The sequence below is a fragment of the Chlorocebus sabaeus genome, chromosome 21 (assembly GCF_047675955.1).
Source record: "Chlorocebus sabaeus isolate Y175 chromosome 21, mChlSab1.0.hap1, whole genome shotgun sequence".
Taxonomy (NCBI): Eukaryota; Metazoa; Chordata; class Mammalia; order Primates; family Cercopithecidae; genus Chlorocebus; species Chlorocebus sabaeus.
Window position 1 is genome coordinate 1,139,637 of NC_132924.1, and position 21,762 is coordinate 1,161,398.

The 21,762-nt window shown below is 42.5% G+C and overlaps 1 protein-coding gene across 1 annotated transcript; it reads right to left on the minus strand.

The window, feature by feature from the left end:
• Positions 1-16,268: 16,268 nt before the first annotated feature.
• On the minus strand, positions 16,269-18,248 carry LOC103232659 (F-box only protein 46-like). The gene is given in 3 exon segments (XM_007992835.3): positions 16,269-17,104; positions 17,107-17,524; positions 17,526-18,248. Coding segments are annotated over 3 exon segments (1,812 nt in total). The 5' UTR covers positions 18,165-18,248; the 3' UTR covers positions 16,269-16,349.
• Positions 18,249-21,762: the final 3,514 nt, after the last annotated feature.

Consider the following 21,762-nt stretch of genomic DNA (forward strand, 5'->3'; position numbering starts at 1 on the left):
GGCAGCTGATGTGGAGTCCTCAACATTCATAGGGAAGAGGGGCCTGATGCCTCAGCTCACAGAGGCAGCCGTGAGACTCTCATGAGAGGAGTTTGCCAAGTGCTGAGATCTAAGGGTGTAGTCCTGGATTCTCTTCTCCCAAGCCTCAGGATCCTGGTTCCAGCCCTGCCCATGCCAGGCTCACTCCCATCCATAGAATCCTTTCTGGCAGGGTCTCCCATCACCAGATAACTGGAAAATGTGCCCAGGATGGAGGCAACACCCTGTGCCATCAGGTGGTGATGGGGATGAGTATCCACTTTTGAGTGTCCATTCAAGGCCTGTCCCCTGAAATCTCAGAAGCCCCTGTCTCCTGGACCCTCCTATCCACATCTTCCATTTGAAAAAGCCAAAGACACTCAGCTGCCTCTCCCCAGCTCTCTCCCCTCCTCCTAGCTGGCCTCCAAAAACATGAAGCACCCCCTTGTTAACTCTGTGGTGAGACTTTAACAAGTCACAATGGTCCCCGGCTCCACCATTTCCCAAATCCACTCAGCCCAGCTCTTCCAGGCCTTTACTCTGATTTCACTTATAAAGGCATTTCAGGGACTGTTGCCACAGGAGGAAAGGGCTGGGAGAGAAAGGTCCCTTGCTCTTTTAATGTGGAGGCCTCCAGCTGGGAGGGAGGAGCTCTTCCCTGTAACTCCCTGGAGCTCCTCCCATCACAGGGACACTGTCTTTTTGCTGCTTTAGCCTCATCTGGGCTCTCTGTGGTTTCTTCTCCAGGGTGGCCAACATAGATGTCTTCACCTGCCAGGGTCAAGGACAGGGTCAGCGGGACTATGCTCCCTTCATCCAGTTATGCCCCAATTACACTGACCTGGTACCCTGGATAGCTGGTGTGAGTAAGCTGGTCCAGTGCCCTGCCACCTCTAGTAAGTTCTGATTCTAGATTCACTCCCTGCTCCAACACTCACTGTGTGTGGAACCTTGGGCTTGCAGCCAGGCCTCCCTGAGACTGTTTCTCAACTTGAAAGTGTGATGGGAACCACACCTACCTCACTGGGCCTCCTGAGGACTCAGTTATATGTAACCATCACCATTGTTCTCATCATCTCTCAGGAAGAGCCAGGCACAAGCACTCTCAAATTTCTCTTCTCCTTTGAAGCTCATCATTACCCTGTGAGGCTCACCATCCCTCCATCTTTTAGATAAGGAAACAGAGGCCGAAAGAGGGCAGTGACTTGCCCGGGGCCCTACAGAAGAGGCTGGCTCCTTCCCGCACCTGGAGGCCCTGTCCTAGCTGACTTTACCCCACAGCCCAGCACTATCCTAGACTAGGGTCCCATCTTGGTTCTCTACGCTTGTTTAGGTCCTCAGGCAGGCTCAGCTTTGGTGGGAAAGAGACAGGGTGTTCTGGGAGGCCTGGGTGAGTGGCACCTCTAACCAATCTGCTAGGCCCTCACCTCTCAGTCTTACTGAGCCACTCCATTAATTGGAAGCAGACCCAAAATTGCTTCACAGACTGAAGGTGGTAATTGTCAGCTGCATCTCCTGGAGGAGTTTGATCTCCTGCAGCTAAAGGGAAAGACAGGATGCTGAGACAGGTCCTGCAGCATACACATAACTATAATTCAGAAAGTGATACACACACACGCATGCACACACGGAAATATAATCAGAAAGTGATATAATCTTATAGGTATGGTTAAATACAAATGTCCCTTACGCAGGTCCAGGCCCCCAACACAGGGAGGAATCTGCCTGAAAATGCAGCAGGCAAAAAGTCGGTCACTCTTACCTCATTCAGCCCAGTATCCGACTACATCTCCTGTCAATCAGGGTCTAAATGGGTGAGGGCAAGAGCCCCAGCCAATCAATGGCGCTAGTGTGAAAATTGTCCAATCCACTGCGCAGCAAGAAATGAAGAGGCGGCCTTTTCAAGATGGCAAGGGTTTTTTCTCCTAACTTCAGGGCTCTGAGTCGAGTTCCTGTTTGCACTATTCCACCTTCTCCGATCCTGGAGCTCCTCGGTGACTCTATTCCTGTTATCCTGTGACCTGCAGGTACTGGAAGATTCATAGGGAGGACGACGGAGCATCCGGAGGCTGGGAAATGGTGAGTGCGTGGAGTGGGTGTTCCGAGAAGCGGGAAGAGGCTGTTTGAATCCGGCCGGAACCGCAAGCTGCGGTGGGAGCTGGGTCTTCTCGTGGTCGGTTCTGGAGTCTGCAGCTCTGAGTCCCCACGGGCACAGTTCAGTCCTCACTTCCCTCCGTCGCAGATTAGGGGCTGAGCCAACAGCCAGAACCCGAGCGTCTTATTTTGTCCATCAGCGCGAATTTCTCCCCATCCAGGAGCCCTTTTTGGGCACTCTGCGGCAATCCCGAGTCTCCTCCAGATTGTGCGGGGACGATGGGAGAGTCATAAGAGGAGAATCCTCATTTAGGGTCTGGAGTTCCTCCGTGGAAGCAGCAGTGGGCAGTAGGATCCCCAGTCCCTCCTTTCTCCTTTTAAAAATTGTGGGCCGGGCGAGGTGGCTCACGTCTGTAATCCCAGCACTTTCAGAGGCCGAGGAGGGCGGATCACGAGGTCAGGAGATGAGACCATCCTGGCCAACATGGTGAAACCCTGTCTCTACTAAAATACAAAAAAAAAATTAGCTGGCCCTGGTGGCACGTGCCTGTAGTCTCCAGCTACTTGGGAGGCTGAGGCAGATGAATCGCTTGAACCCTGGAGGCGGAGGTTGCAGTGAGCCGAGATAGCGCCACAGCACTCCGGCCTGGGCGACAAAGCGAGACTCCGTCTCAGGAATAAAAAATTGTGGCTTTTAGAACTTAACGTATAATAATAATAAAAAATAAATAAATAAAATAAAATGTAGAGTGTAAATTTCCTAGGAAAAAAAAGTTGTGTTTTTTTTTTGTTTTGTTTTGTTTTTTTTTTTTTTTTTTTTGAGACAGTGTCTCACTCTGTGCCCAAGCTAAAGTGCAGTGGGAAGATTTTGCTTGACTGCAGCCTCCCCCTCCTCAGATGATCCTCCCACCCCAGCCCCGCAAGTAGCTAGGACTGGAGAGGTGCGCTTCCACGCCTGTATTTTTGTTTTGTTTTGTTTTGGAGACAGGTTTTTGCCATGTTGCTTAGGCTGGTCTCCAACTCCTGAGCTCAGGTGATCCTGCCCGCCTCGGGCCTCCTAAAGTGCCGGGATTACATGCAGGAGCCACCACTCTAGCCTAAATTGAGGCATCTTTAGGATAGTTTGGATGTGTTTTCCAGCCCAAATCTCCTATTTAAATGTAATCTCCCATGTTGGAGGTGGGGCCTGGTGGAAGGTGGTCAGATTATGGGCGCGAATTTCTCATGAACAATTTAGCACCATTCTTCTTGGTATTGTCCTCTCAATAGTGAGTTCCCTGAAGTTCTTATTTAAAGGTGTATAGCGACCCCCCTTGCCTTTTCAAGCTCCTGCTTCACCTTCCACCATGATTTTAAGCTTCCTGGGTGGGGCCTCCCCAGAAGCAGGTGTTGGTATTACGCTTTCCGTACAACCTGTGGAACCATAAGCCAGTTAATCCTCTTTCTTATAAATTGCCCAGTTCCGGCATTACTATAATGCCGGAACGGATTAATACAAACAACTTATTTGCACAAACAGCAATTTATGGATCAGAGAACACCCAGCTATGGTTTGTTGTTTGGGGGCTTAAAGGAGGGACTTGGAACAAAAGGCTTTTTTAAGATGTATGAGGAAGCAAACCAGATTCATATTTGATTGGTTACAGTTACGTATTGCATTTGCACCCATCCAGTGAAAATGTCCTGGTTATGTAATTAGACCTTTATTGGCAGCTTGTGGGTGGTTAAGCCTAAGTTTTTTTTTGTTTTTTTCTCAAAGTTAGTAATTTACAAGAAATTCCTTCGACGTTGTTACGTTTCCTTAGGCAGAATCCCAGAGCACCATGCCCACTTCAGACTAATTGCCAGCTATTTAGTTATTTTAATGCCCCACAGCGTCGTTGGTTTTCTCTGCAATTTTCAAATGTTTGGCAAGCAGGGTCTCAAATCCAAAACTTCTCCCAGCTTAACTGTTCTAGGGACTGTAGAAAATTCTACGTTTCCAATTTCTTTCCCACATTCCCAAATGCCAACTATCCCCCTCCAAATCACATTATCAGCTATTAGTGCTTTATTTCATTTTAAAACGGATGTGGCATTTTAATTGTTTATTTTTGTTTAACAGAGCAGTAGGTGGCTCTTTTTAATATATTTGTCTGTTCGTGAACATTTCACATGACAGGAAAGCAAAGAGTAATCACCTGACACTCTGCACATCTCCTCTCATCTTCTCTAGGCACCCGCGCCTTCCCAGAATGTCTTTGGAACCTTTGCAGGGTCGTGTGTCCTCAGCCACTCTCCTTTATTTTCCTGGTTCCAGGTGTTACAACTTTCTGGGGATGATGTCCATGGACCATATCTCTTGGAGTGTCTAGCAAACACTAGCCCCTGGGTCATCTCCTTTCACAGAAGAGCCTGAGGTATTGGGTGGAGCCTCTCAGGGGAGCAGCTGGATGCCCTTGTGCTGAGAGCAGTTTCCTGATTTACCCTTCCTCTAAAAAGCTAACTGCTTTAACATTGTAATTTTTTTCCTCTCAACCCTGGCTTTGATTTCTTGCAGACACATTGGTGGTCAACCAATCAGGTGCTGGTATTGAGGGGAAAAGGCACAAATGCATCTTGCCCTCTGGTTTCTCTCAGGCTTGTGAAGGAGAATAACTGTCCCAAAGTACAGGAAAGATCCTTCCTAGTGAGGGAGTGTATAAATTTGCAAAGCAAAATACACATCCGCCACACAGGGGGCAAGTGCAGTGTCTTTTGGGAGAGTGGTGATCAAGTACTTTAGTGAGCAGAATGGGGGTGGGAGACTCTCTCGAGTGATTGATACATGAGTCTATTACGTCTGTGTTCTAGTCAGCACTGCTTCTTGTGTTTGTCGCCTTGGAATATATATGTTCACTTATTTCAACTTAGTTTTTCATTAATTGTATAATGGATTTTATCATTAGAGCTTGAAAGATTAAAAAACACAAATGCTTTCTAAGAGAAAAGAGGCAGATTTCAGGAATAAAAAGTTTATATTCCATTGGTTTAAAATTCTCATTTACCTTTTGTATTTTGCACAGTGAGTGTAGTAAGATTCTGAGGTCTGTTCTACTTTAGCATGATTTCGAACAGAATCCCAGGGCTTAGCTTTGGGAATGCTACCTGGGAAAAGACATAGAGGAAATGTCTCTCATGATGGCTGCAGAAAAATAAATACATTTTTACAAGAAAATGTGGTAGATTAACGTGTAAATTACAAACATTCATGAAAACTCCAGTTTCTTGTGCAGGGTGGAGAATTTGTGACAGTGGGCAACTCATTATTTTTTAGAAAAATTTCTACTTCATAGGAAGTATTTATGTGTACACAATAAAAAGTTATTTGCCACTATACATACATATCTTTGGTCAGGTAATATGTAGCCTAAAGCCATATGATTGTCTAGTATAATCATAGTCAGTGAATCAGTAGCTTTTTTTTTTTTTTTTTTTTTAAGCTGCAATGGGTGCAACAATTTTATCAGTAATTTTTTCTAATCTTATAAAAATATTTTTAATCATATGTTCATGGGAGGGGACACCTCACCAAGGCAAAAGCATTTTTTCCAGTAAAATGCATGAAGCTGTTTTTTTGAAAGCCAAGGAGATAATTAGCAGATTTTTTTCAAATAGAATCTTCATCTAAAACAGATTGGTGGCCAAGCCTGCAGAAGTTAGAATTTGTCCAGTGCTGGGTTTTCTCAGAGCTATGTGTAGAGAGGGCGATGACCAAATATTCTAAAAGACATTGGCCTTCAATTTAGCGGCACAGGTATTGGCCTAGAAAATCTAATATGGTTCCTTCCAACCAATTTGGAGTAAATCTTTTTCTTCATAAAAATCTTGTTTAAAAGAGAAAATCAAATTTTATTTTTGTATTATTATTAAAGCTAATTTTAAGAAAACCTTGTAAACAGATGTATTCAATGTCAATCAGCTTTGACCATACAAGATAAGATTTCTATAAACCTTTTGTAACCCCTTAAAATTTTCTTTATTCTCTTTCTCCAGCTTTCTATATCAAGTTTACCTCATTTTCTTTATCTTTTATTCTTTCAGTTTTATGTATCCTTTAAATAACCTCTAAACTCAGCAAAATTGCCTTTAAGAAAAAACACATCCTCATGTCTCTTTCTAAAATAAATTTTTTCACCAAGAAACATACGTTATTTTCCTGGTATACGCTGTATGTAAAATTCCCTCTTTAACAATAGTTTTAGTTATCATATATTTGCCAGAATTTTAATTTTTAGTAATCTTAATTTATAGTGAAAGCCTGAGAAGTAAGCAATTTTAACTATTAGTCATGTACGAAACATTTAGAAATGTATATATTATAATTTTTAGAAACATAGGATTTTAAATGGAAACATTTTTAGTGTGGAATAGGACATACTTAAACAGATCTAAGTATCTTTGGTTTCTGTGAAGAAACCAAAAATGTTTAGCTTAAACTTATATTTAAAAATTAGTATCTTAGCATTTTATCTTATTTGGAGATAATCTAGATGTTTAACGAATAGCCATTATTTAATGAAGCTTAGCAACATTCTAAGAGTATAGTTTTCATAAAGATTTGAGAAACTGAACACATTACAAAACAATTAGTATTGTAAGTTTATAAACTTTTGTCCCATTTACATCTGCTTTATTATTAATTGTTTTTGTAAAATCTCATGAAACATTAGACTAATACCCTCATCTGAAGTTAAACTTTCCATTATCCATTTTTATGTTCCTGTGTTGGGCAAGTATCATAAAAGCAATAAACTTAAATATGTACATATTTGCTGAGAGGTCAGAAGACATTGTTTTTGTATTAAACCAACAATTAAACTAGTCATTTACCAAAAGATTTACTCAATTCACATATTCTTGAAAAATATTTGGGCTTTTTTTTTTAAATTCATGAGCAGGTATCTTTAAGTTAATTCAGTACCACGTGGCTAATATACAAACACATTTATAGACATATATATACATATAGACACAACATATAACTTACTCATGTTTGTATCTAATAGGCCTAGAGAGGGAGTTCGTTGTAAAAGGAAGTAGAGCTTCAGATCCCCAGAAAACCTGTTTACCCACAACTTTGGGGGCTTCATGAGGAAAAACAGAGGTACCTCACCAAAGAAGGAGAAGCCTATGGTGCTTTATCTGTGTTCTTCAAGGGGTCCCAGGCTGCTAGAAATTTTCTTTATGTGTCTTTCACAGTGACAAAAGGTTTTAAGTGGAAGATGAGACAGATAGAAGTAAATGGAATAATTCTAGAGGAGACAGTTTGAGAAGCAGCCAGTTTTTCGAACAGCCAGTAAAGTTTTATATTATCTTTGGCAAAAATCATGTCAGCAAGCAAAGAAACAGGTACATACAGATACCAGTTTAGGGAGAGAGAAATTCAGTTGACTGAAGACCTTATATAGGAAAACCATAGGCTTCAAATTTATATATATATAATGTGTGTGTGTGTGTGTGTGTGTATATATATTATATATAGCCTGACTGTCAATTTTAAATAAATGGACCTTTGAGCATAGAGCTTTTACATTTTTTAAAATTAGATTTTACCCAGGTAAATGGAAAACATTTCTTGTCTTTTTCTTTCTAAAATTTACTTCAAGAAGGAATTTTGGAGTTGGGGCATTTTTGTTTACTGGAGGCCTAGGGTAATCATTATTTAAAGCTGTATTTAAAACATTTAATATTAAAAAAATTTCTCTTTGAAATTTTTGAGTAGTTTTGTTTTTTTCCAAACCACAGTATATGGTTTTATTTAATTCCAAAGAGAAGACTAAACAAACAAAACAACAAAAGTTTCCATTACACTCTAAACATAAACTGAAATTTTAAATTGAAGACACACCTGAACTAGTGACTAAAAACCAACACAAACATTCATGAGGCCAAATCCAAGAAACCCTGTATGGCTTTAAAACTTCAGAGAAAGAACAAAAAAAACTGTAGCTATTCTATAATGAAAACTTCTCCTAAGAACAGCTTACTGCAAATGGGGTGCAATCTATATTTTCAGGCCATATTTTCTAGTATCTTAGCTTCTCAGCTTACCATCTGCTCACAAAGGCCGGACACAAGATTTTAGCAAATGTTTGGTCAAACAGGAGAAGAACAGCTGTCTATGGGAGTAGAAAGGTTTACAAATGTGCACTCCAAAAGGTCAAAAGTTATAATAAAATAATAACAAATTATTATCACGTATATAATTTTTTTTTTTTTTTGCTTAAGCTAGAGATATTAACTAAGAAATAACATTTTGAGATTTGGTCTAAAAAACTTCAATTTTTTCCAATTTGATCTCAGCTGGAATGCTGTTTTGCTAATTCTCTGGATGTTAACATTTCAAATACATGGTAAGATTTACATTTCCGAGAGACTGAGAAAAGACTGGAAAAAGTTAAATTATTGTATTGTAAACCCTGCAGCAAAGTCAAACAGACAGTTTGAACATCTAAAAGGTTTTTTTAGAAAGCAAAAGAGCCCTCTTAAAATTTACTTTGAAATCTCTTATTAGAATTTAGCCAGACAAAACAGAAAGAAGGCCTTTCATTACATTTTATTCTAAAGCCTGCCTTTTCCATTTGTGCATGGGAAGATATTAATTTAGAAATGTCAAAAGACCTTCATTTTTGCCATTGCATTTTGGGGTCATCTGAAGTCATGTTGGTCCATTTACCTAGACATTTGCAAGGTGAAGCTCCACAAGTATTATACATAAGTTCAGCTTACGTTTCTAAGGGATGTTACCTAGAAGGAAAAGAATAGTTTTGATGATCACTTTTCCGTAATTTAGAAGCTTTTCAAAGGTGATCATGGCCAGAGCAGTGTGCCAGGTCTAAGTGTGCTGTGTATGAGCATCACTCCTCCAGGTGTCACCCATGAGTTGCTGATTATAGTGCTGGGTGAGCAATGCTTATGTTTACCTTCCAGCTTAGCTAAAAGTCTCTGCAGGTGTGTTTCTTTTGGGACGACCCTGTGAGACTGGTACACATCACTGAAAATCATCCTAACATCTCTACAAAGTCTCTAGTTGCCTAGAGCACCCAAATGAGTCAGATAAAGAAATTGCCTTTTCTCTTTGGGATGAGAAACTTCACTCTCATGCACCTTTTGGTTTGAAGCTAACAGGAATTGGTCACAAATAAAAAGTCAAGTTCAAATTAGAAGCAATAGAAAACAGCTGTTTTTTTTTTAAAGCATATTACCTAATTTTAGAACAAAAAAAGTAAAACCACCAGTGCTAGACTGCCAATATTATGCCCCAGATTTTCTATCCTGAGACAGAAGCAGAGAAAGCAGTTAAAAAACACTGAAATTGAAATCTCCTACCTTTAGCCAAAAATGGAAATCCTTTTTTCTAGAAAGTGAGGGTTGAAAAGAACAGCTCAAGCAAAATCTAGACCTCATGAACTATTAGGGAGATTTGAATTCAGTAGGACGCACCCCTTACACTCAGTGATGTACGGGGAGAGGGAAGAATACAAGGGCTTCTCATTGGCTAGTTTCTGAGTTCAAGAGGGGTGTTGGATGGCTGGGAGTGTCTCTTTGAATCCTGCTCACAGCACCAGAAATATCAATCTAAAGGAAGAAGCAGGAGCAAAAAATAAAATTTTAAAGAATCTATTTGAGCCAAGGTGAGGACAGCTTCCTGGAAGACTCAGATGAATATTACCTAAGATACGAACTTTGGCCTTTTTAATACAGTTTATAAAGTAAGAAGCAGAATAAGCAGTTGGCCAGTGTTGTCAGGAATTCTCATTAGTTTGCAGAAATAACATTGATTAGTGATTAGCTGTATGTCGTTGAACTACAGTCTATGAATTATGTTGTCTAATATGGCAGAATAGTTAGTTTATAGCTACTCAGGGCATCAATAAGTCTAGACTTCACATAGCAAGTAGCTACAAGAAATAATTATTAAGCTCAAGGATGTAGATGGGGAGTGATATGGTTTGGCTGTGTCCCCACCCACATCTCATCTTGAATTCCCATGTGTTATAGGAGGGACCTGGTGGGAGGTAATTGAATCATGGGGGCAAGTCTTTCCTGTGCTGTTCTCCAGATAGTGAATAAGTCTCATGAGATCTGATGGTTTCCTAAACAGGAGTTCCCCTGCACAAGTTCTCTCTCCCTTTTTTTTTTTTTTTTTTGTCTGCTGCCATCCACATAAGATATGACTTGCTCCTTCTTGCCTTCCACCGTGATTGCGAGGCCTCCCCAGCCAGAGTGCTCAGGCAGAAGTTTGCTGCAAGGGTGTGGCCCTCATGGAGAACATCTGCTAGAGCAGTCTGGAAGGGAAATGTGGGGTCAGAGCCCCCCCCAACAGTATCCCTTCTGGGGCACTGCCTAGTGGAGCTGTGAGAAGAGAGCCACCGTCCTCCAGAACCCAGAATGGTAGATCCACTGCAGCTTGCACTGTGCACCTGGAAAAGCTGCAGACACTCAATGCCAGCCCATGAAAGCAGCCGGGAGGAGAGCTATACCCTGCAAAGCCACAGGGGCAGAGCTGCCCAAGGCCATGGAAGCTCACCCCTTGCATTAGTGTGACCTGGATGTGAGACATAAAGTCAAAGGCGATCATTTTGGAGCTTTAAGATTTGACTGCCCTGCTGGATTTTGGACTTGGATGGGACCTGTAGCCCTTTTGTTTGGCCAATTTCTCCCATTTGGAGTGGCTGTATTTACCCAGTGCCTTTACCCCCATTGTATCTAGGAAGTAACTGACTTGCTTTTTGATTTTACAGGCTCATAGGCAGAAGGGACTTGCCTTGTCTTGGATGAGACTTTGGACTGTTGACTTTTGAGTTAATGCTGAAATGAGTTGAAACTCTGGAAGACTGTTGGGAAGGCATGATTGATTATGAAATGTGAAGATATGAGATTTGGGAGGGGCAAGGGGCAGAATTATATGGTGTGTCTGTGTCCCCACCCAAATCTCATCTGGAATTCCCACATGTTGTAGGAGGGACCTGGTGGGAGGTAATTGAATCATGGAAGCAAGTATTTTCCATGCTGTTCTCCTGATAGCAAATAAGTCTCATGAGATCTGATAGTTTTAGAAAGAGAAGCTCCCCTGCACACATTTTTGTTTTGTTTTGTTTTGCCTGCCACCATCCATGTAAGATGTGACTTGTTCCTCCTTGCATTCCACCATAATTGTGAAGCCTCCCCAGCCATGTGGAACTGTAAGTCCAATTAAACCTTTTTCTTTTGTAAATTGTCCAGTTTCAGGTGTGTCTTTATCAGTGGCATGAAAACAGACTAATACAGGGAGTGGGCGGGACATGACTGCTTCCTCATTTCTGTGCCTCTGGGCCTAATAATTTAGAGGTTTACTCACATGAATCAGATAAAAAAGTTATATCTAATTTCTCATTGTTAATAGATTATGTGTATCCAGCACATGGATGGAAGCAGTAGGGGGAAAGGCTGTTCTGGAACACCCATCTGGGCATAAATAGCCTAACCATGAGCTGCCAGGCTCTGTGGAGGAGGCACAGATGTACAGCAGGAATTAGTATATGCAGTGGCTCTCTCAGTAAGTAGGTGTTTTGGGCTGGCTTCTGCTTGCAAGAAAAGCCATGCCCTGGATGCAAGGGTAGCCTTCACTCAATGGCCACCCATGTCTGAAAGCACACTTCAGTTTCTGGTTGGTCTATGCAGTGAAAGAAAACCTCATCTTCAGGTTTGAGATGAGAAAAGGAGAGAAAGATGAGGTTGCTTAGAATCTCAGGAATTAAACTTGCTGGGGTAGAGACTAATATGTTTCTTGCTGTAATTGCATTCTCACACTGACAACCCTTTACAGTATGCTATGACCGAGGCGCCATACGGGCACACAGAGATCTCTCTCTTCTGTCTTAATGGCTGCTGAGTGTTCTAATATAGATGGTGGTGTGAGACTATTCGCCCTTTGCCCTATAAATAAACATAGCTGCTCTGTTATTTTGCTATGACAAAGTCACAGGGAATAACCTCAGAAATATTTCTTTGATGCTTATAAAGCTCTGTTGCATGGTATAGTCACAGAATTGAGTTTCCAGGGTTCAAAGTTAATGCTTAAGCATTTTGTATATTCTCTTCTAATTTGATTGCACAGGAGTGTCTGTTTTTTACTGCATCACTGAATATTGTGGAATTTTTATAGCTGAGAGGTAAAAATAGATATATCTTTGTAGTCTTGGTGTACATTTCCATTTTCATATTTTCAAATATATGAGCCAACTGCCTTTTTCATCAACTTTTTGTCTATTGTGTTAAATACCTAAAATTGTGTTAAAATTGATGTCTCTAGGATGTTACAAAAATTTTTAGGTGATTTTTGTGTCTTAACGTCTTTTAAGGTTGTTCTTTTATATGTTTTATGTATCTTTTAAAAATTTTCTCCTAGATGTATTTATTGTAGCATATGTCATCTTTCCCCCCCATTATATTTGCTAAATTTTCATTGGTTTTCTATATAAAAATTATTTAAAAATAATATTGTGGAAAAATATGCATAACATAGAATTTATCATTTTAATCCATTATTAAGTGTACATAGGCCGGGCGCAGTGACTCAGGCCTGTAATCCCAGCGCTTTGAGAGGCTGAGGTGGGCAGATCATGAGGTCAGGAGTTTGAGAACAGCCTGGCCAGTATGGTGAAACCCTGTCTCTACTAAAAAATACCAAAAAAAAAAAAAAAAAAATTAGCTGGGAGTGGTGGCACACACCTATAGTCCCAGCTACTCTGGAGGCTGAGGCAGGAAAATCACTGGAACTTGGGAGGCAGAGGCTACAGTGAGCCAAGATCATGCCACTGCACTCCTGCCTGGGCAACAGAGTGAGACTCCATCTCAAAAAAAAAAAAAAGTGTACATAAAGTGACAATAAAGTACATTCACACTGTTTTGCAACCATAACCACCATTAATGTTCATAATTCTTTTTGTCTTGCAAAGTTAAAACTCTTACGTATTTCCCATTCTCCACTGTCTTACAACCAGTGTTCTACTTTCCTTCTCTATGAATTCTACCATTCTCGGTAAACTATGTAAGTGGAATCATACAGTATTTGTTCTTTTGGAATTGATTTGTTTCAGTTAGCATAATGTCCTCAAGGTTCAGCATGTGTCAAATTTATTTTCCCCTCTAAGACTTAATAATATTTCCTTGCATGTAAATACCACATTTTGTTTTTTCATTGCTGAAGATGTGGGCTGCTTCCAGCTTTTGGCTATTGTGAATAGTGCTGCCATAAACACAAGCATACAAATATTTCTTCAGTCCCCTGCTTTTAATTCTTTTGGATATATATTTAGTAATGAAATAGCTGGATCATATAATTCTATATTCTAAACAGAAGAATGTTCATTTTATGTTTGTTTTTTTCAATAAATGTCCACATTGTTTTTATAGTGACTGCACCATTTTACAGTTGCACCAGGAGTTAAAAAGCATTCTAATTTCCCCCTCTTCTTTATACCACTTGCTCTTTTAGGGATTATGTTGTTTTTTGTGTAATAGCCATTGTCATGTGTGTGTAATGGTATCTCAATATGATAGAACATTGATTTTTATATTTATTTTATAAACAGGTTTATTTTATATCCTGCCACTATGCTAAATCTTAGTATTTGTTGAATCTCTTGGCATTCTAGGTGTATTATATCATCTGCAAATAGAAATTATGTTTTTATTTTTTTCCTTTGGGAATTACATTTGATAATGCTATGTACAATATGCTAGGCACTGTTCTAAGAAGTATTAAGATAGTAACTCGTGACATCAAAATACAGTGTGAGCAGGAGTGAAGACAGACATTTCCAGAATTATGGCTGAGAATGTGACAAAAAACATCTAATAGAGAAGGAAGTTGGCTAAAAAAGGGCCTGAAACTTAACCCCACAATTAAAGAGTCAACTTTTGTAAGTTACATAGGCTCTTTGTGTCTCACAGCTCATTTGTGAAACAGAAATAATAACAGATTATTTATTTTATTGTTGAGTATGTTAAGAGACAGTAATATCCTCACTTGAAAATTAAAATATTTATCACTATAGTTAACTGAGATAACAGTAATAAGAATATGTCAATTATTGAAATAGATTAAATAATAGTTCATTTAGTAGGAGCATCAGCATTTTAATCCTGCAAAAAATGTATGTCTTTCTGTTTACTCTTTACAAGCTACTTAGTCACTCTTTACTAATTACTAAAAACCTCCTAATTCTTAGTAAGGCCTTTCTAGGGCCACCTAATCTTAGTCGTTACCCACATTGTTTATCAGGATTCCCTTCTTTAGCTCCTTTTTTCCTTATCTTGCCTGGTGCAAACCACAGTTTTGCTCTAGTTTTCTGTCATATATGTTTGGTTAAAGACATCTGCCTTTATGTAAATTCTAACCAATTATAGCTGTGACATTTTCCTTGAAACATGTAAATTCTGTGAGTTCTTTCTTATTTGAAATCTATATCTTTACCATATTATGGTCACTCATTTGAAGTAATAAACATTTTTTAAAAATACTAGATAAGAAATTTTGAAACACAGCCAACAAAGAGTTATTTATAACAAATATTAAACTACAGTTGTTTGTTGAGCATGAAACACTTACGATTACATTTCAGTAGGTTCAGTGCTCTCAAAGTGTTTTTACAGTGTATTTTTAATTAACCTTAAGCAGTATACTGTTTTAAAAAGTAAAACAAAAAAACTATTCACAATGGCAAAGACATGGAATTAACCCAAATGCCTTTCAATAGTGGACTGGATAAAGAAAATGTGGTACATATGTACCATGGAATACCATGCAGCTGTGAGAAGGAAGAAGATCATGTCCTTGACAAGGACATGGATGGAGCTAAAAGCTGCTATTCTCAGCAAACTAACACAGGAACAGAAAACCAAACACTGCACGCTCTCATACTAGTAAGTGGAAGCTGAATGGTGAGATTCATGGACATATTGGGAGAACAACACACCCTGGGTCCTGGCAGGGGGCAGGGAGAGTATCAGGAAGAACAGCTAATGGGTGCTGAGCTTAAGACCTGGATGATAGGTTGATCTGTGCAGCAAACTACCATGGCATACCTTTACCTATGTAACAAACCCGCCCATCTGCATATGTGACCCAGAACTTAAAAGTTCATTTTTTTTTTTTTTTTTTTGCCTTATAAATATTGATTTTATAGAAAGGACCAATTCAAAATTGGTCAGATGCCACACGCTAGATGCTTCCAGAACCACAATGATGGAAAGAAAAAAACAAAAAACAGAGAGAACAAACAAAAATACCCCAGACCAAAATGCCTGAAAAATCAAGGTCTTGGTTGACCAAAGGATTCTTAAAGAAACATGTGGCCGGGGTGAGGAGACCCCAATGCCTGAATGAGAGCCCAGAGTGGAAGGAAAAACAACCCAGAAATGCAAATCCGAAGTCCCTGCCCACGGGGCCCTCCCACGCTGTCAAAAGCGAGGCAAAGGGCTTCACAGCTTCATGGGGGTGGGGTTGATGGCAGTAGCTTAAATAATAACGGGAGGAGGAGGATTTTTATACTTCAGCTTTTTTTTTTTTTTTTTTTTTTTTTTGCCCCCCTCTTCCTCTATGGGGAAGAGGAGAGACTGGTAGCTTGAGGTTAAGGAGAAAACAGTTATTTTCCCCTCACTTCTTTAATAGGCAAACCATCCAGAAATGGCGAACTGTCATAAAAAAATGCCAGCTCCCACCTGTGACCTGATAGCCCCCAATTCCTAGAGAGGTGAGAGCGGTGGTGTGGCAGGTTAGGAGAGGTGCCAACCTTGGGCGATGCAGCCTTTTGGGAAATAACAGCTCCAGCGAGAAAGAATTGGGGCGAGGGAGAGGATGGGGGCCAGAATGGGGGAACCCTTACGTGGTACCAAAATTAGCTGCCGTCTGCTCCCTGCTGGTGGGTCCCTGGGGTGGAGAGTGTGGCAGGGAAGGGGGCTGGAGCTGAATGGAGAATAAAGTGAGATGCTGATAAAAAAACCCACCCTTCTCAGAGGGTCCACGGCCCTGGTTCTGAAGAGTAGAACATCAACAGGATCAAGCAGAGTGCCTTCCTGGGTCACCCCTGCTGAACCCCAGCTCAGTTCCAGTGGGGGATCAATGCTGTCTGGAGTGGGGAAATGGGCAGGCGGCCCAGTCCGGACCCTCGGCTCCCGGGGGAGAGGGGAGGGGTGGGCGTGGTGGGTTCTCCTCCCCCCCTCCCCCGGCTTCACCTCCCCTCCTCCCGGCCTGCCCGGCCTCCGCCCGGCCCATTGCAGGGCAGCACCCAGTTGTTATCGTGGAGGCCCAGGCAGCAGCCGGGCGTCTCGCGGTCGGCTCGGCGGCAGCACATCCAGTAGGAACGTCCGTAAGGCAGGTCATGGTGGTAGGGCGTGGGGTGCCAGCGGCAGAGCGACACGTCGCCCTTCTCCTATCTGTTGCGGCACTGCTTGCACGGGTCATCCCGGTAGAGCGGGTCTCGGCTCCAGCGTGAGTCTGTGGCCCGCACGCCGAATGCCTCAGTGATGCCCTTGAAGTGGTGGCAGGTGTACTTGAGGGCGGCCAGCGCGCGCGTGGGCAGGAAGCTGAAGATCTTGACCAGCACGTGCTCTGGCAGCAGCAGCATGTACTGTCGCGGCTCCAGCAGCCGCTGAATCTTGAAGCGGATCTCTAGGAAGTCGTGCGACACGTGCCGGTACAGGCGACACAGGGAGGTGTCCGCCGTGCCCTCGGTATCGTCTGGGCCGGGCGCGGTGGCCGGGGAGTCTGCCGGGGGTGGCTCTGGGGGCCCAGCCGGCCCACGGTTCTGGAGAAAGAAGAGCTGGCCCGGAGGCGGCGGCTCCTCTGGACTGACCGTCAGGCACACAGTCTCCTCCTTCACGTTCTTGGTGCCATCCTTGCCAAAGAAGATGCACTCATCTACCACGCCCGTCACCACCACGTCCACGTGGAAGCCTGACGCTCCACAGTCCCGGGCAGGGGGGGAGGGGGCGCCGGGGGAGTGTCCTCAGGCCTGGCGGGCGCCGGGCTCTCACCCTCGCTGGCCTCATCCGCCCTGGCCAGCAGGAACTCCACATTGCTGGGGAGGGCATCCCGCGAGGGGCTGATGAGCTGGTATAAGTCACACGTGATCTTGTCCTTGGCTCGGGCCCCAGGACCTGGGCTGCCAGGGTAGGCACAACCAGGCCTGCCCCCGCCCCCACTGGGCAGGCCGCTGTCTGGTGCACGGGGCTCCCGGCCATTGGAGATGCGGAAGGCGATGCGCACCTCCCCAGGGCCTGGCCCAGGTCGCTCTTCCTTGCGGAGGCCCTTGGTGGGAGGGCTGTCCCTCTGCGCCTCAAAGTGGGCCACGGCCTCAGCTACACGGCTGCAGTCCCCTCCACCGGACCGACGTTCAGACCCCACCCACCCCCTTGGTCGGTCCACCCTGCTCCGCGGACACAAAAACTACAGGCGCTGGGGTGGCCCGTCGTGGATAGCTCTGCAGGGCCAGGGCCGCCCGCTGTTCCACCAGGGACACCATCTCGGCCACAGAGAGCAGGTCCACGTCCTCACCGGCTGAGGCAGGGCCCTCCTCAGAGGCAGCTGGGCCCTCCCGGCCCCCAGGGTCAGGAGGAGCCGTGGTGGGATCAAGACAGCGCCTCCTCCGCTTGGCCTTGGAGCTATCACTGCCCCAGTGCCCCTTGACCTTCATGGAGCTGGCCCGGCTGCCCCCACCACACTGATGGGCCACAAAGAAGGCCACCTTCTCCTTTGTATTCCCGGGCTTGATGACATACCAGGTGTCCAGGAGGACTCGACCCTCATCACCAGCAGCTGCTGCTGAGAGGAGCGGAGCCGGCTGGGAAGCAGGGACCTCGGTGGCCAAGGCAGGTGGTGTGTTCTCTGAGTGGGCAGGCCCATGGTCTGGCTCGGCCCCGCCGCCAGGCTCAGGGCAGGCTGATGGCTTGAGGGCCGCAGAAGGCGGGCGCAGCTGGTTCTGTGAGTAGGTGCCAAAGGGCCGGGGGCACCACAGCTGGAAGGGCAGGAGGCTTCCGCCGTCCATGCTGGGGGATGACGGCAGACGGGCTGGGCTTCACCACATCTCAGGACCTAGGTGGTAGTGGGAGGCTCCACATGCCACCATCGCCGCGCGCTGCATCTCCCTCAGCTACCCGGGTTTCCCCTACTCGCTCCTCTCCAGCCTGCCCTCAAAAGTTCATTTTGTTTAAAAAAAAAGTAAATAAATACCTAAAAGTGGGTGTATTTGTAGTACAAATATTCATAATAAACATATACACACAAACTATTTGGAAACAACATAATCTGGTATCTTAATGCAGTTATATTCTGCTTTATTCCTTATATATTATAAAATATGGATTCATGGCATAATTGTCAAAGGCTTCCATGTATTCCTACCACATATCCATTATGGCTGATTTGTTAATTTTCTTTTTTTTTATTTTGAGACGGAGTCTCGCTCTGTCCCCTAGGCGGCAGTGCGGTGGCGCCATCTCGGCTCACTGCAAGTTCCCCCTCCTGGGTTCACACTATTCTCCTGCCTCAGCCTCCCGAGTAGCTGGGACTACTGGCACTGGTCACCACTCCCAGCTAATTTTTTGTATTTTTAGTAGAGTTGGAGTTTCACTGCGTTAGCCTGGATGGTTTGTTTGTTTTTTTTAATTTGTTAATTTTCCAACAAAGCTGGGATAAAAACATCTTCATGCTCATGCTATAATAATTTCTGACAGTATGCCCTGGGTTACTCAAAAGAAAATGGAGTTGTTTTGCTCATGTTTTTGACACTTGGGTCAGTCATCTACAACAAATAAGAGGAGCCAAGGACATGTGCTGCCTGTGAGTCACTCAGCATGTGTCAGGCAGGCCCTGGGCTGAAGGGAGGCTCCAGGTGTCTCAGAAAAGGGAGGTTCTGTTCTACTGCACACAGACTGTCACACTGTGAATTGTTTCTGAGATTGCATGTCTCTCCCAAGATCAACAGAAACTGAGGACACATAGGAAATGAGTGATGAGGGCAGACTGTCTCCCATTTAGCTACCAGTATGCGATTCTGCCTCCCGGACACATGCATGCTACATAATCATGTGCTCACACCCCTCTTAGGACCAATCTCCATGCTCACGAATTGCAACTACATTTTCTTTGCTCCTAGAGTTTCCAGCCAAACACAAGTGCCTAGAGGACTTTAAACTTTTCCCTGTCCCGAGACCCTAAATTTGTGGCAACACCCTGGTCCATCCACTCAACTGAGCTTCTGAGTCACCTGAACGTAGTCTCTTCTACTTGCACCGATGCAGAAATAAACCAGAGTATAACCCTTTCTAAGCCACTATCTGTAGCACAAATTAGTCTTTCTACTAACTCTGGACTGTCCCCTGCCCATAGGTCCTGTAAAACTAAAAATTCAAAATTTAAGCTGTTTGATACTCTAAATTATTCCAGGCCTTAAAGGAATGTAAATACAATATCTAGGTAATATGATAGGCAACTGTAACAAGGCAGCTGTCACCTTTGTTTTTCTGTCTATGGATTATACCTACTTCCACATCTGTATTCTTCTGTCAGGTATTGTAAATGGCTGAAGTGCCCCATGGAAGACCATTTTTCTTTTCACTATTGACTTTCATTATAGATTAACCTGTTACCTATGGCTATTGTATTACCTATGTTTTTTTTTGAGTTGGAGTCTCACTCTGTCACCCTGGCTGGAGTTTAGTGGGATGATCTTGGCTCACTGCAACCTCCGCCTCCTGGGTTCAAGCGATTCTCCTGCCTCAGCCTCCTGAGTAGCTAGGATTACAGGCGTGTGCCACCACGCCTGGCTAATTTTTGTATTTTTAGTAGAGACGGGATTTCACCATGTTGGTCAGGCTGGTCTTGAATTTCTGACCTCATGATCTGCCCGCCTCGGCCTCCCAAAGTGTTGGGATTACAGGCGTGAGCCACCGCACCCAGCCGGCTCTTGCATTGTCTTAAGGTGAAATGTTAAATACGCTCTTAGGTTGAAAAGGAAAGAAAAACCAGTTGTAAAAAAAAAAGTAGGAAAAAGACACTGTAACTGATGAATTTTTTGTAAATCTTAAACCAGCCTTGTATAGAAAACATTGTAATCTTGTTAAATTTCTTTATTTTTTTGCCTGTAGAAATAAGAACTCAAGTTTCAGCTATGAAGTACTCATCTCATTTCACTAGAGCCTTTGTCTCCTGGGTGACTGTTTCTAGCTTTTCACTTGAATAAACTCTAGAACTGGATGTTGAGAGTTTATTGATTATTCAAATTATTTCAGATTAACAGTTCTTCATAGCATCTTTCTTCTGCCTTTACTTCCTTACCAAACCCTCTTTCATGTGAAAAATTGTACCCAATGCCACTCCTCAGGTGCCTGATTCAAATGCCTACTAGAAATCAGATGTCTATGAGTTGAAGGTCATGGCCTTAGACTTGGCTGTTGTAAGGGCAAATAAAAATTAGAAATACCAGACTTAATTATCCAACTTGAAGATAAAAGAAGACATTTTGTTCTCCTTTTTAAAAATATTTTAAACAATTTTTATACATAAATTTATTTTGTGTCTCGATTAAATACATGAATCATTTACATAGGTAAATAGGACTTTGTCAGTCTTTTTAACTTAGAAATGTCTTTCTCTAGGACCTGGGAACCATTGCTTTGAAATATAAATGGTTTATGTTTCTGTTGGACAGTAGGTAACTTCATAAAATATTATGAAGCCAAGGAAAGTTTATTTTGCTTTTGAATATAGCCAATTTAAATTTTCATTGAATATACACAATGTACACATAGCCTTCTCAATTACCAGTTTAATTTAGGATAAACTATATATGACAGATTATGCTGTTAAGTCTTCTACTTAAAGACTAAATATGGTGATTTTTATTTCTGCTTTTGTAATCTCAGCAGATTGCCTACGATGCATATCACATTCTGGTTTAATTATGTAATGAAACAATTTTCTTCTACCATTTTAGTGTGTCTCTGAGGTTGGAGATAATTTTGTTTTCAATTATGCTTTAAAAACACTGTACAGAATTACCAAACAGGATATAAACATAGGATGTACGCACAAGGCTTTAGTTCAGACAGGCTTTTCTCTCTTTGGCTTGCCCGAAAGTCTGCAGGCAGAATATTTCTCTGCCTATTTGTGATATACAGTCCCTTCCAGAGCAGTTCAGCCAGATTTCTAGAAAAATAGTTTCACAGCAGAGCAATCAGCCATTCCAGCTCCATCTTTCAATGCACTTGGCATTTTCAGATCTGAAAGTAATTCCAACACCATTGGACCCTGAATCTGAAACCTTTCGCCAATGGGCTAACATTTTGCAAATTTTGTTTATCTTTTCAAAAAACTAACTTTTCATTATGTTTATCTTTTCATATTTTGTTTTATATTCATTTATTTCTGTTACAATTTTTCTGCTAATTTTGGGTTTGGTTTGCTCTTTTCTAGTTCTATACAATACATCAATAGTTTATTTGGAGATTTTTTTTAAAAACTTTTTAAAAAAAACTTTTGATGTAGGCACTTATTGCTATAAACCTAAGTACTTCTTTCACTCTATTCAAAGTGTCGTTATGTTTTTATTTTCATTTTTTTCAAGAACATTTTCATTTTTTCGT